General features: G+C 55.4%; 1 protein-coding gene across 1 annotated transcript in view; it reads right to left on the bottom strand.

The window, feature by feature from the left end:
• Positions 1–8,923: 8,923 nt before the first annotated feature.
• Positions 8,924–14,002, bottom strand: part of MGAT3 (beta-1,4-mannosyl-glycoprotein 4-beta-N-acetylglucosaminyltransferase) — a 30,953-nt gene continuing 25,874 nt past the window's right edge. The window contains exon 2 of the mRNA XM_034987476.1: positions 8,924–13,214. Coding sequence (XP_034843367.1) covers positions 11,612–13,213 — 1,602 coding nt within the window. The 5' untranslated portion in view covers position 13,214 and the 3' untranslated portion in view covers positions 8,924–11,611. The remainder of the gene's footprint in view (positions 13,215–14,002) is intronic.

Below are 14,002 nucleotides of genomic sequence, written 5' to 3' on the forward strand. Positions count from 1 at the left end.
TTTGAGTTGTTGGGGGGTGAGAGCTCCACTGAAACCAACTCAGGTTGGGTTGGTCCTAAGGATGACCAGAGCCAGGTACTGGAGGCTGATCTCATGGCTGCTTCTCTCTGCACCTGTGTCATTTGCCCCCCTTCCAACCTGCTTCCTCTGATTGGCCCAGCTCACCTCTTCAAACCAAGCCATGTCATGAATAGTACTGCTGAGCCTGTAGGTGAATTTCAGTAAGTTTTCTACCCCAGTCCAAGGAGGTGGGACACAGAAGATAAAAAGATAGCAAGACTCCCTGGAGCTACATCAAGAACTTTGACTTGCTACTGTAGGTGATGGGGAACCATAGACTATTTTAAAGTTGGGAGCAGGTGGTGATTGGATCAGATCTATAAGGTACAGGCAGGGCTGCTGGGTGTGGTGGTTCATGTTACACACTGCACAAGGGCACCACATCCAAGGGGCACCTTTCACATCATAGGCCTTGTGGAGTTGTATGTTTCCTATGACATTTCTTTGGCAGAAGACAGTGAATTGTCTTTTTCTAATGAAATCAGTGCATTATGGCAATTTTCCAATAGGTGGAAATAAAATGTCTTGGGCGAAGGGATGCCTTTCTCAATTTGCACAGAAGCCTGCATGGGCTGGCAGTGACCCTACCTTAAAGGATGGATTGGCCAGGGAAAGGGAGAAGAGGGAGAGCAAGGCATGTCTGCATTTCCAGGTCAGAGTCTGGGGTGTATGGCAACACAGTAATTAAGACAAGATACATTCCAGAGGATGCACAGAGCTTGGGACGACCCTGAGTGCAGTTTAGAGGATGAGTTGTAATGTTTGTGCATGCTCTTGGTCCTTTGAGTCTTAGAACTTGACCCCCCGATGTCCTCGTGCTTACTGATCGGCAGAAGAGCCTCTCCTCCCCCAGGCGTCTCTGCAATCCCACAGCCCGGCACAGACTAGAGAATGGAGGAATCCTCTCTAGACATGGCTCCCTAACGGGAAAGCCATTCTCACCACCTTCTCATATCAGATGGGCAGGGGAGGAAACATCTACCCAGCTGGAAGGGCAGGCAGCCACAAGCAGACCTGAGGCCCCTCTTACCAGATCACTGAGGCAAAACCCAGCACCATCCTGGGCTGTGCTTGGTAACTTCTAAGGGTGTTGATGACACTGGCTGGCAAAGCCTCGCGTTGATGCAGAGCGGTGGGCCTCCATGCTCGGTGACTCGGAAGGGGGACAGATGAACCCTAAGGAAGGTGGCAGAGTGCAGGGGTCTTTGGGGCCCCACTGGGGATGTGCCAGGGGGTGGATATCAACATCTATTAGTGCAAGTGGGGTCTGGGAGACAGCAGCTCCGAGGAAGGGTGAGTTGTTACGTGCACACCGTGTTGGGACAGTTCAGCAGGATTTGGTGAGAGCCGCCGGGCCTGGGCAGAGAGTGCTGGGGACACACAGGTGAGGAAGACATGCCCAGCCCGGCTGTGTAGGCAGCAGATGTTCCAGAGGTGTTCATCCTCCAAGCTCCGCCACCTCCTGTGTGAGCTCTGGAACCTTCAGAGCTCCTCGACTGCAAAAGGGGAGAAGAACACGTACCCCTTTGCCCCGCACGCCTTCAACACTCGCACGTTCCCCTAGCATTGCCTTCACCATTGTGCATTTTTCCTAGTCTTGGTTTTCTTTTTTCTTTGTAATTTTCTGTGAGTCTAATTAGCTATATACATCTTTCCATTTTTGTGGCCGTTCCTGGCTCTCCCCACTAGGAGGCAGCACAGCACCGTGAGAAGGGGTGGCGGAGGCCCTGGTCCCAACTCCCACCGGAAGCTGTGTGCCTTTGAGCAATTTACTTATATCCTTAATCTCCCCAAATCCTAGCCTCCCCACCCCCACAATCTTGCAGGCTGGTAAGGGGGAAGAATCCCCCCCAAATACCGTTTATATTACATGAAGTAATGTACGCAAAGTGCCTGGCATGTATACAGTAGGTGCTCAATAGTTGTATACGCCTACGGTAGTGGTCCTTAACCACAAGAGTGATTTTATCCCCCCGGGGGGGACATTTAACAATATCTGGGGACATATTTGGTTGTCACGCTTGGGGGAGTGGATTCATCTAATGAGTAGGGGTCAGGGATGCTGCTAACACCCTGCAATGCACAGGACAGCCCCCCAACGCAGAATGATCTGGCCACGTTGTCACTAGTGCTGAGGTCGAGAAACCCGCAATCAGTTACTCACAATCGATTTTGAGCTCCTAGAGGGCAGAAAATGTGTCTTCATTTCTGTATCTTCCCTGAGGCCCATCACGGTGTGCAGTGAGTGAGTGAGTGCGGGGTTGAGCTGAAAAGTGAGCCGTGACAAGAAGTGGCATGGATACGGGGCGGGGGTGGGGTGGGGGAGGCGAACTGAGGGTGTCAGACCAAAAAGACTAATTCATAGAGTGGGGTCAAACGCCTAACTGCATTAGCCTGGGGGCTTCCTGAGAGATGAACTTAATTTGCAAAAACAAAATTGCTTCTAAGCATCCTCATCAGATTGCTTTAAATGCTGGTGATCAAGGGGACCCTTCGAGAGCTTTATAGAACTGAGTGCCCCCCTTCGGAGCCCCTGCCCCAGGATGTCACAATGGGCTGGACTGGCTGAGTCAGGAAGTTCTCTGCCTCCTACAAATCTCAAGAATGTTGTGTGTTCTTGCGACCACCAACCTGCACCCCAGACCCTGGCCACTATTTGTAGAACCAAATGGTAAACAGTCTACAAGTCCCATTACTGGATAGCAGTGGACCGACTGGCAGAGCAGAACAGGGAATGGAGACAGTTATTTTTGACTATGTGATGGACAGTCATGTGGACGAGGGCCTGGCCTTGTCCCACGTGAACTTCTAGAAGGCAGAGCATCCAAACAGGCCTGGTGTGAGGCATGCTGGGTGTTCAGAAAGGCTGCCCAGCAGGACACACCAAAGGTTCTCATTATACCATGGGCACTGATGCAGTGTGATACTCGACAGGAGTGGCAAATCTTGGCCAGGCTGGGCCAGTAACTGAGCTGGGGGTGGGAGGGCAGCTAATCCTGTGGGCAAGGCCCTACAGAAGAGGAAGTTTGGGTCATAGAATACCTACTGTCCTCAGGTGGGCAGGTAGGGTGTATGCGATAGAAGTCAGGCAGAGTGGGACGTTCAGGGAGCAGGGTATCTGGGAAGTGGGGGTTATTGGACAGCATAGGAGACGGTCCTGGGTTCAAATCTCAGTGACTCTACTTACTAGCCGCATCCATTCCATAAATAGCTGTTGAGTTGTGCCAGGAACTATTTGCTCACAAGTGTGGGAGACAAACACAAAAGCAGACCATCCTAAAACCATGTGGAAAGGGCCGTGCTGGAGACGTTCGAGACATAACGGGAGCTCAGAGGATCAGCACCTACCCTGGGCGTGGGGAGGCAGAGGTGGAGGCCTTCCCAGCAAGGCCTCCTGGAGAACCTGACACACGAGTGGAGCCTGAAAGAGTGAGTAAGAGTTAGGTACAAAATGGCGGCAGAAGGTTCTGGGCCAAGAGAATAGTGTGCATGAACTCAGGAAGGTTTTCTTTAGAGGAGCGAGAAGGCTTTTGGTTATAAGTAGCAGAAAACCCAGCTCAAAGTATTTCTCACAAAGGGAATTTATGGGCTCACATAATTGAGAAGTCCTAACTGCGGGTTTTGGGTGAGGCTCTACCCGCAGCCAATGCTAGAAGCTATATACTCCTCCCTCTTATTTCTGGTGGTGGGGGCTCTTTTCCCATCATTCTTGAAGAACTTCTTTTCCAGGAGCTTCCAGCAATTTTTTCTTCTGTATCACTAACCTGGATTGTCCATCCCTAAAGTAATCGCCCTGACCAGGCAGTGGGTGTACCAACTGGTGGAGCCATTCAGGGCTACCCCAAGAGCTGGGTGTGTGTGTGAGTGTGCACATTTGTGCGTGTGCGTCAATCTCACCCAAATGCACGATTAAGAAGTTCTGGTAGGAAGAGATCCTGAGAAGAGCGACTGCAAATGTCCACTACAGCCAGCATTTACTGAGTGCCTACTGCATGCCCAGCTCTGTGCTAGCTGATTTTCATGCATCCTTTAAGCCCCTCGATGCTTTGAGGTGGGACTCATCATCTCCACTTTACAAATGCTGAAATGAGGGCTTAAGTCTGAGGAACACATCCAGGGTCAGGTGATTAGCAAGTGGGGACCTGGGATTTGGACCCCGGGTGGTCATCTAACACAGTCTCCGGCACACAGTAGGCACTAAATAAATGGTAGCTACTGTTAGGAAGAATTCAAGGATGACTCCCAGATTTCCAGCTGTTGCATGGGTAGATGAGGGGTCATCAATGGGATGGAGAATACAGAACAGAGAGAACAGCCCTGGGCGGGGGGGTGGGGGGGGGGAAGCTGAGTTCATTTGGTCGCATGGTGTTTGAGGCGACCTTGACCTTGAGGACTAATCCAACAAGCTGTTGGATCCACGGGTTGGATGCCCAGGAGGGAGGACTCCCTGGAGAGACTGATCCAGCACCACCTGGGCGAGAATCAAGAAGAGTAGGCAGAGCAGTGGGTCCAGGATTAAGTCCTGGGGAGCCCCCTTATGAAGGGGTACATGGAATAAAAGGATCCCAGGAAGGAACATCAGGAAGGAGGAAGAGGAAGTCACAGAGGCTGAGGGAGGGAGTGCGGAGACGGAAAGTGCGACCCTGCGTCAGACGCACCACATGAGGGAATGGAGGGTGAGGCCGTGGTCATGATGGTGATGGCTCACACTTTTGAGGCTCTCCCGATGCTCTGGGCTCTGTTCCAAGTTCTGAGCACACTCACAACCACTCCGGAGGCCTGTCCCATGAAGATCTTCATTTTGCAGATGAGCATGCTGGAGAAGGACTTGGCCAAGGGCTGGTGAGAGACCTGATGGAGGCAGCTGAGGTTGTGCAGGTGGTGACCTCTGCAACCCACATTTCTTTGGGGCATCCTCCTTCCTCTGGAAGATCTAAGCTGATCAGCATATTCTACCCATCCCCCCCTCCAGTCTCACCAATTGGCCCAGGGATGATCACATGACTTTATTTCTCTAAGTCACTGAGACACAGGCCCAGGACTTTTAGGGAGAGGAGCTCTGTTTCTTCTGTGCTAAGTTCACAAGATGAGATGCTGTGAGGCCTGGAGCTGCTGCAGCCATCTTGCAGGCATGAGGATTAAGGCTGTCTGGGAACAACACGAGATAGGAAGTGGAGCTGAGCTGTCTGGGAACAACACGAGATAGGAAGTGGAGCTGAGCTGAGCCACAGAGAGAGCTGGATGACAACATGACAGTGAGCTCCACCTCAAGCTGTACCTGAAGCCTTTGCTGTGACTAAAGTAACCTGTTAGCAAGCCGATAAATTTCTTCTCTGCTTTACTCATTTGGGTTGGCTTTTCTGTCATTAGCTGAAAGCAAACTGTGTCAGTCATCTTATGGCCACAATTAGGCTGTGTAACAAACCACCCCAGTGGCCAGAGCAATTGAGCTCACAAGACTGGATTAGTGTTTAGGCTGAACTCGGCGAGGAAGCTCTCCTGGTCTTGGCTAGGCTCACACACCGTGGTGGTCGGCTGCGATGATGGGAACCACCAAACCACATGCCGAGGCCACAGTGGCAATGACTGGTGCCACTGTTGATAGTTTGTCTCTAGAAGCTTTCAGCAGTCTAGGATAGGTGTTTGAAAGGTGGTTTGTGGTACCAATGTGGGGTTGGACTTTTTCTGCCAAAGGACAGGGTTACAGGAAATCAGGAGCACGGGGGAGGTCAGGTTTGGGGGCAGATTGTACCTCAACTTGAGTTTGTGTGATGCTTCCTTGAGATTAGGTTCAAGTCATGTTTTTTTTGGCAGGAGACCTCAGAGGTGACGTGAGGTCCTTCTCAGAGTCTCACCTCAGTGGGTCCGTGAGGCCAGGGGGGGGCCTGTGTGTGTTAATGTCCCCCTTGTCTGGTGCGCAGTCATTGACTGGTTGACCGCCTCGTTCTTTTGTGCCTTATCCCTTCCTTTGTCACCAGTAATCCAGGTCAGGCCTGAGCAGGTGGGCACATCCTTGCAGTGACTGCCCTCGTGCAACTGGGCAGAAGAACCCAACCATTCAGTTGAGCCCGGGTCGAAATGTGGAACTGTCCGCACATAATTTGCTGTTTTATCTATTAAATTTCAGGGTGATTTGTGTTGAAGCAATAAATATTTGATAAAGTAAACTAAAACATAAAACTTTAACAATTATTGTAATTTAAAGGAGTGAGTTTCCTGCTGTAACTGAGCATCTGGGAATTCACTAGAACGGCACATGAGGGGCCAAGGATGCTGCCCAGGGGGCTGGCCCCGGGCAAGGCTTTTCACTGCTTTGAACTGTAACCACAGATTTGTAGACGTTCCATGATTTGGGGTGCCTGGATGGGGGCTTCCAGTGGGCTCCAGGATGACGGGCCTTGAGGATGTGGGGGTTTTAATTGCCCACAGCTCAAGCCCCAACCCGGAAAGCAACCACACGAGTGCCTCGCTGATTGCTGCCCTTGTCTCCCCGACCTGATGGGGCTTTCCAGGCTGCGGAGCATGTCCCTGTATTTTATGTTATCCTCTGGATGTTAAGTTCTGAAAGCTTCCTATGGACCAATTTTGTAGACAGGAGATTGAATCTGGAGGGAATATGCATCCCCTCCAAGGCCACGGAGCCTGCCATCAAATATTTATTGCTTCAACACAAACCATCCTGAAATTTAGTAGATAAAACAGCAAATTATTTGCCGACAGTTCCACATTTCGATCCGGGCTCAACTGAATGGTTGGGTTCTTCTGCCCAGTTGCACGTGGGCAGTCACTGCAAGGATGTGCCCACCTGCTCAGGCCTGACCTGGACCTGACTCCCCACCCCACCTACCCCAAGCACCTGCAGCAGGTGCCTTCCTGGGCTTTGGGAGTGTGGCCAGAGTCCAGGTGTCTGAGTCAGGCATGTGGGTGCTCAGGGGACATTAGCCCCTGCTATAGCCACCAACACTGGCTCTCCTCCCTGTCTCCAGCCTCGGTCTCCCCATCTAACGGGGTGGCTGCCCAGCCACCCCACAGGGGACGGAGGCAGAGTTCAAAGTGTGCCCACTCCCACCATCTCTGAGACTTTCCTTAGAAAATACGCAGAGGATTCCTTCCCAAAGACAATACCATCATCCACGGGCCCAGAGAAAGCCTCCAGGAAGCCCCCTCACCTTCCACGGCCCCAGGCGCCATCAGAGCAAAGGGCCGGTGACAGGATCAGTGCTGGAGCTCCAGGTGCGGTCCCTCTTCTGCCAGCCAGTAGCTGTGTGACCTTTGAACCTGTGATGGGGGAGCCTGGCTGGCTCAGTAGGTGGATCATGGGACTCTTGATCTTGGAGTTGTAGGTTCAAACCCCATGTTGGGTGTAGAGATTACTTAAAAAAATAAAATCTTGGGCGCCTGGGTGGCTCAGATGGTTAAGCGTCTGCCTTCGGCTCAGGTCATGATCCCGGGGTCCTGGGATCGAGCCCTACGTCGGGCTCCTGACTCAGCGGGGAGTCTGCTTCTTCCTCTCCCTCTCCCTCTGCCTCTCCCACTGCTCATGCTCTCTCTCTCTCTGTATCTCTGTGTCTCAAATGAATAAATAAAATCTTTAGGGCGCCTGGGTGGCTCAGTTGGTTAAGCGACTGCCTTCGGTTCAGGTCATGATCCTGGAGTCCCGGGATCGAGTCCCACATCGGGCTCCCTGCTCAGCGGGGAGTCTGCTTCTCCCTCTGACCCTGCCCCCCTCTCATGTGCTCTCTCTCTCTCTCAAATAAATAAATAAAATCTTTAAAAAATAATAATAAAATAAAATAAAATCTTAAAAAAAAAAAGAATAAAATCTTAAAAGAAAAAAAAAAGGGAACCTGTGACAGGTATAGAGGGGAAGAGCACTGAGGCGCGAGCGTTTGTCTGGATGACCCGAGAGCAGGACTGGGGGGATGTCTCCCCTCTGGGCAGAGACAGCAGGGGTACCGGCCCACCCGGGAGGGTGAATGTCGCCAGTCCTGGGCCCACTTCTTCTTTCTGTGGCCCTCCTTCCAGCACTTTCCCCTGTCCGGCGTTTCCACCAGGTGTGCGTGGGGTGGGGCAGGAAGCTCCCCTGATGGCGTGCGTGTGTGTATGCGTGTGTGTGTGTGTGTGCGTGCGTGCGCATGTGTGACTGCATCCCTCCGTGAAGGGGCTCTGCGTGTCCCCCTTCTCCCCAGCAGCCACCGGGTTCATGGGGAGGCTCGCACCCCACTGGCCCAGCCCTGGCAGTGAGGAGGTCTTTAAGAAGACCAGAACCACTCCCTTGCACCCCTCCCTGACCCAGAGCACCCCCAAACTGGCCCCACACGCGTACCTTTCAGACTTTGTAGCTGTTTTTATTATTAATATTATCTTTTCCTTTAAGCATCCCTTTAAGGGTGAAATGAAATCCAACCATTTACAGAGAAAATGATTTCAGAATGTACATATTGATTTTCCCTTACAAAAAAAATAATACTATTATCATTGGCGTCCTTAAATTATGCATTTCCCAGGGCCCTGCCTTCCACTTGGAGAAGTCCTGTCTCCCCTCCCCGCCTGCCACCTTTGCCCCCAAAGCTCTCCCATGTCCACCGCTGCAAACCTGCCCCGTGAACTGACATGACCTGTGGGTGGGCTGAGCCTCCTGATTCTGGAGGTCATAGGGCCAGTGGTTCCCAGGGAAAGACACCTAGTGACGGTGACAGGGCCAGCAGCGTGCCCGCACTCCCATTCACAGTTTGGTTTCCTTTCATATTGGGGGAGTGGCCCAGGGCTCCCCTGCCCCCCCAAATTCCCAGTGTATGATGTGAGTGTAAGTGAAACTCTTCAACCCCACACCTCGGCCCCCCCCACCCCTCTGATGGCCGCCCTCTCCACCCAATGGCCAGGTCTCCCCTTGGCAGTGACCACAAACATGCTCTGGGTCTGAGAGGGAAAGTGGGGCCTGACAGGTCTGAGCTCCCCCCCTTTTCCTTCCCCTGCCCTGGAGCTGGTGAACTGGAGCCCAGGGACCCCCGCCAGCCTGGGGAGGGGGCGTCCCCACAGCAGCTGAGTGTGCCGGGGGCATGGGATGAGGAAGCCCACCCTGGGCTAGGGCTCAGGCATGATTCAGGAGCCCCCAGAGACCTCCAGTCCAGGAGGTGAGCAGAGGTGGCTGGGAAGGCAGGCCCTGGCCTGAGTTGGCCCAGAGCCACAGGGACATTCTGACCTCTTTCGCCACTTCTCAGCTCCAAGAGGGACTGGGAGAGCAGCTGTTATAACTCCAAGGGAGGGGTTCCCTCCGGGCACGCCACGGACTCCCTTGGGGAGGGACAGTGGAGGCCAGAGAGCCCCCTCCGCCCGCTTCATGCCTGCCCACCAGAGGCTGTTCTGCGGCCAGCTCCCCAGACCATGCCCACGCCAGACATTTCCTTGGACGGAGCTGTGGCAAAGGAGACGCCCTTCTCTCCTGGCCCATCAGGAAACCCCAATAAGACATCCAGAGAAAGTCCAGGCTCGACGCTGGGTGGGACCGGATGGAAGGATATGGTTGGGACCAAGATGGGCTGGAGAAGTAGTGAGCTCTCAGATGTTCAGCCCTCAAGTCAGGAGGATTCTCATTCCTTGGACTGAAAGACGGATGGACAGACAGACCCCGCACCCCCTTTAGCCTTGCTTTCTAGGCTCCCCAAGGGCTTTCTGCCTCAGTTACTTTGTGGGAGCCGCAAGGAGGTGTGGCCACAGGCTCCAGGTCCTGGGGAAGGGGAGGCCTGGGCCCTGCCCCCACATCCATACAGAAGCATATATTTACAGGGACACCCCAATACAGACACGTACAAGTACACACCAAGCATGCACACATGCCCATAAATATACACACACACACACGCACAAACATGTACCGTCCCACAGGCAGGCTCTGCATCCTGGCATCACTGGGTGAACATCTACGGGGCCTCGGGAGGGGGGGGTGTTATCACCCCTCCAAAACCACAGGCTCTAACTGCCCCCCAACCCTGGGCTGGCAGTGAGTGGGGGCAGGAGCAGGTGCTTCTAGGAGTTCTGAATGTGAGAGTAGGATCCTAGGACTGCATTAGTCATTCCTACGCTCTCTCTCCCCATTCCCCTCCCTCTGGGCCAGAGACGCTCTTGTCTCCTGTCTCCATTCTCTCCTCCTTCCTTTACTAAGAGAACTCTCGGGCTGAGGCTGGGCATGTGGCTGAAGACTACCTTTCCCAGCTTCCCTTGCAGCTACTTGTGGCCATGTGACTAAGACCTGGCCTGTGAGATGTGATCAGAAGTGAACTTGCCGGGTTCGGGCTCAATGCCCTTATAAGGAAAGGGCATGTACTTCTCTTGCCGTTCTCTGCTTCCCCTGGGCTGGGATGCACATGTGACGGTGGGAGCTGAAGCAACCACTCTATCCAGAATTGGACGGTGCATATGAAGGAAAGCAGAGCTGCCTTACCAGATCTGGACCGTCTCTCTCTAGACAAGTTAAGCTAGAAACAAGCTTGTCTTGCTTAAACCACTGTATTTTGGGGCTTCTTAATTAGAGCAGCTTAGAATCTAACCAATACATCCCCTGCCCTCATGAGGCAAAGAGGAATGAGATGACATACAGCTGGCTTTCAAGTCCCTCCTGGGTCCAGGGCAGCCCCGTGGGCCCTTCCTGGCTCTAGCCAGCCCCAGGAAGGGGCGCAAGGGTGACTCTACCAGAGACGGTGGGGAGCTGGGGATGGGGTAATGGGGAACCGCCTCCTCCCCCACGCCCCCTCCCAGGCCCGACCTATGAGGCTGGTAGATGGTCCAGCCTCTGGCTCCCATCCCACCCTGAGAACTGGACTCTTGGCCTTGCAAGGACTGAGTGGGCAGCCCACAAGACAGCAATATCAAAGAAAGAAGGAATGTCAAGGCCAGGTTTGGAACCAAAAGGAAGACTCCTTGGACTTCCGCAGACCCCTGCCTACCCCAAAGGTGCTATCCAGCACAGGGGTGGCCTATGGGGCAGAGTTCTCAGCTCCCTCTGGCTCAGCTCTTCTGAGGACACTGCAGTTCTTCCCAGCTGGCTGCTGTTTTTCATCCCCTCCCATCTTGGTGTCCCCTTTTCCTCCTGGACCCCAAAGCATCTATTTACAGAGCCCCAGGCCCTCCTGACACGTCCACTTTTCCGCTGCCGGTCCAAAGCCCCAGGAGGCCAAATGGTAGGTTTCTTCCTGGCAGGGACCGCAGCTCCCACCTGGTGGCCCTGGGGAGCTCCTGCAGGTTCCCTTCCCCACCCTGCCCGCCCTCCCTTGCTACCCAGTAACCATCATGCACTCTCGGCTGGCACTCCCCCCTGCCACAGGGCTCTTGGTGGTCGGAAGGGCTGGACTCCCCTCTCCTGATGAGGAAGGATGTTTTGTGAGCTCACAGGCCTGACCCTTGATTCACGAGGGCCTGAGTAGGGACGACTCCTCCACCCCTCCACTCCCGGGCTCCTCAAGAACCAGCCAGAGGGCAGAGGGAGGCAGGAAAATACCAGGAGGGGCAGCCGCCGCCCCCCGCCCTGCCACTGGCCCTCTAAGATCGCGCAGCCTTAGCCTTCAACCACATCCAATTTGCCCCTGGCGGGTGGCCTTCCCTCGGGACCCCTGCTCCGCCGCCCACCTGCCGCTGTGCTCTTGGGCTCCTGGTAGGGGTTGTCCAGCAGGTAGCGGAACTGCGCGTAGTTGTTGAGCAGGTACTTGGGGGCGTACATGTGTTCACTGGGGTCGGCCGGCGGGTACTCCTGCTGCGTGCCGTCAAACCAGCCCCCGGTGCGGATCAGGCTCCGGATGTAATTGAGGTCCCGCTTGTCCTCGTAGTCGCCCCAGCGGGGGAAGTCGCCGTTCTGGGCGGACACGAGCTTGAAGTAGATGCCCTCGGGCGTGAAGCACCAGGAGCAGTGCCAGCCGGCGAAGTGCAGCGGGCTGCCGAGCGACCACTGCACCAGGATGTGGCCCGTGCGGTTCTCGTAGTGCCGGAAGCTGGGCATGGTATAGTACTGCCGGCGCCGCAGGCGGATGCCGTCCAGCCCGTACACCGTCTGCAGCATGTCCACCGTGCAGCCCGACACCACCTCCAGGGTGCCCGGCTGCTTCCAGAAGAAGCCGTACAGCGACTTGCGCATGTGGAAGGCGAACGGCTCGGTCCAGCCGTCGAAGAGCTTGAGGAAGAGCACGCCGTCGCGCGCGGGGATCTCGTCGGCGTCGTCGATGATGAAGACGTCGTCGGGCCGCAGGTTGCGCAGCCGCGACACGCCGTCCTGCGTCAGGAAGGTGCGCAGGTAGTCGTCGGCGATCCAGCCGTCCTGCCGCCCGCCCGGCGGGAAGTGGTCCAGGAAGACGTAGAGCACCTTGTGCCGGATGTACTCGAAGGTGCCGTTGGTGAGCATCTCGCGGAACTTGAGCGGCCGCGGCTCCCCGTAGGCCGTGAAGTTGGACTCGCACACCACGAAGGCGTCCACCACGTCGCCCAGCTCGTGGAAGCGCACGTCCAGCAGGTCGAACTCGTGGTTGATGTTGATGGCGTTGATGACCCGCCGCGGCACCTCGCGGGGCACCAGGCGCTCCTTGGTGGGCAGGTTGGAGTACTGCACCACGGTGGGCACGCCGCAGCTGGGCCCGTGCCAGCCCGGGAGGCACACGCACTCCACCCACTTGCGCCGCGGGCCGCGGGCCCCCGGGCGCTCGCGGGCGCTCAGCAGGTGCCGGGCCGGGCCCCGGGCCGAGGAGCCGTCGGCCCCCTCGGCCTTCTCCTCGGGCCGCCCCGAGAGGGGCTTCTCCAGCATCTTGGTGCCTGGTTTGAAGCAGACGCCTCCCGCCTTGGTGCGGACGAAATACTCGGTGGTGTCCTCGGGCAGCACGAAGTCCATCCGGTGGAGCTCTTCGGTGGCCTTGCTTGGTGACAGCGGCTGGAGCAGGGGCGAGTGGGAATAGAGCGGCGTTCGCAGCAGGTCGGGGCTGCCCGGCTCCGGGCTGGCCTGGGGCGTGACGGGGGCATTGTTCCAGAAGAAGCTGGACACGAGGTTCGGGCTGAGGGAGGCCAGTTCTCGAGGGAAGGTGACATAGGACAGGGTCTTAAAGAAGTGCAGGAAGGAGATGAGGCACAGGCCGGCCATACAGAACATGAGAAAGAGCTTGTAGCGTCTCATCTTCATCCTGCAGTAAAGAGGGACAGAGCGGACGGGTCAGGGGTCTGCAGACCTGGGTGAGGACAGCCTGAGGCCCCTCTCCTAAGGGAGGGACCCCAGGGAGGCCTTTGCAGTCACCGTGTCTGTGAACGTCCTGGCCAGTGCCTGGCGCCCCTACAGGAAGTCACCTCCTGGCCCCCACGAGTCCAGCCTGTGAGTCCCAACTCGCTGTACCAAGTATCCCTGGAAGGCGAGGCAACAAGGAAATTCCCCTCCTGGCTCAGGACCTCCTCCCTTCCCCTCAGAGAGCACCACACCCACCCACACCCACCCCCGCGGCAGCCTGATCCTCCACCTGGCCTGCTTCCCCTGACCAGAACGGCTTCGGCTTCACCGCTAGGCTTTGCTCTAGGAACAATGCAGCCTGGGAAAAGCTCAACTCTGCAGTGCAGAACCTGCCCCAAGGGAGGGGCAGAAGGGGCTGCAGGCTGCCAACGTGGGTCCGTCCCCTCCCTGCCCTGCCCTGCCCAGGGTGCTTTCCTCTCTTTTCTTTTCATTTCTTTCTTTCTTTCTTTTGTGGATATGTTGACAAATCTTTTTTTTTTTTTTTTACGATTTTATTTATTTATTTGAGAGAGAGTGAGAGCGCATGAGCAGGGGGAGGGGCAGAGGGAGAAGCAGACTCCCAGCTGAGCAGGGAGCGCGATGCGGGGCTCTACCCCAGGACCCCAGGATCAAGACGCGAGCCTAAGGCAGATGCCTAACCGACTGAGCCACCCAGATGCGCTTGACATATCTTTTTAATTCCTTTTCACT

This window comes from Mirounga leonina, unplaced genomic scaffold, assembly GCF_011800145.1.
Source record: "Mirounga leonina isolate KUSES-001 unplaced genomic scaffold, KU_Mleo_1.0 Mir_418, whole genome shotgun sequence".
Lineage (NCBI taxonomy): Eukaryota > Metazoa > Chordata > Mammalia > Carnivora > Phocidae > Mirounga > Mirounga leonina.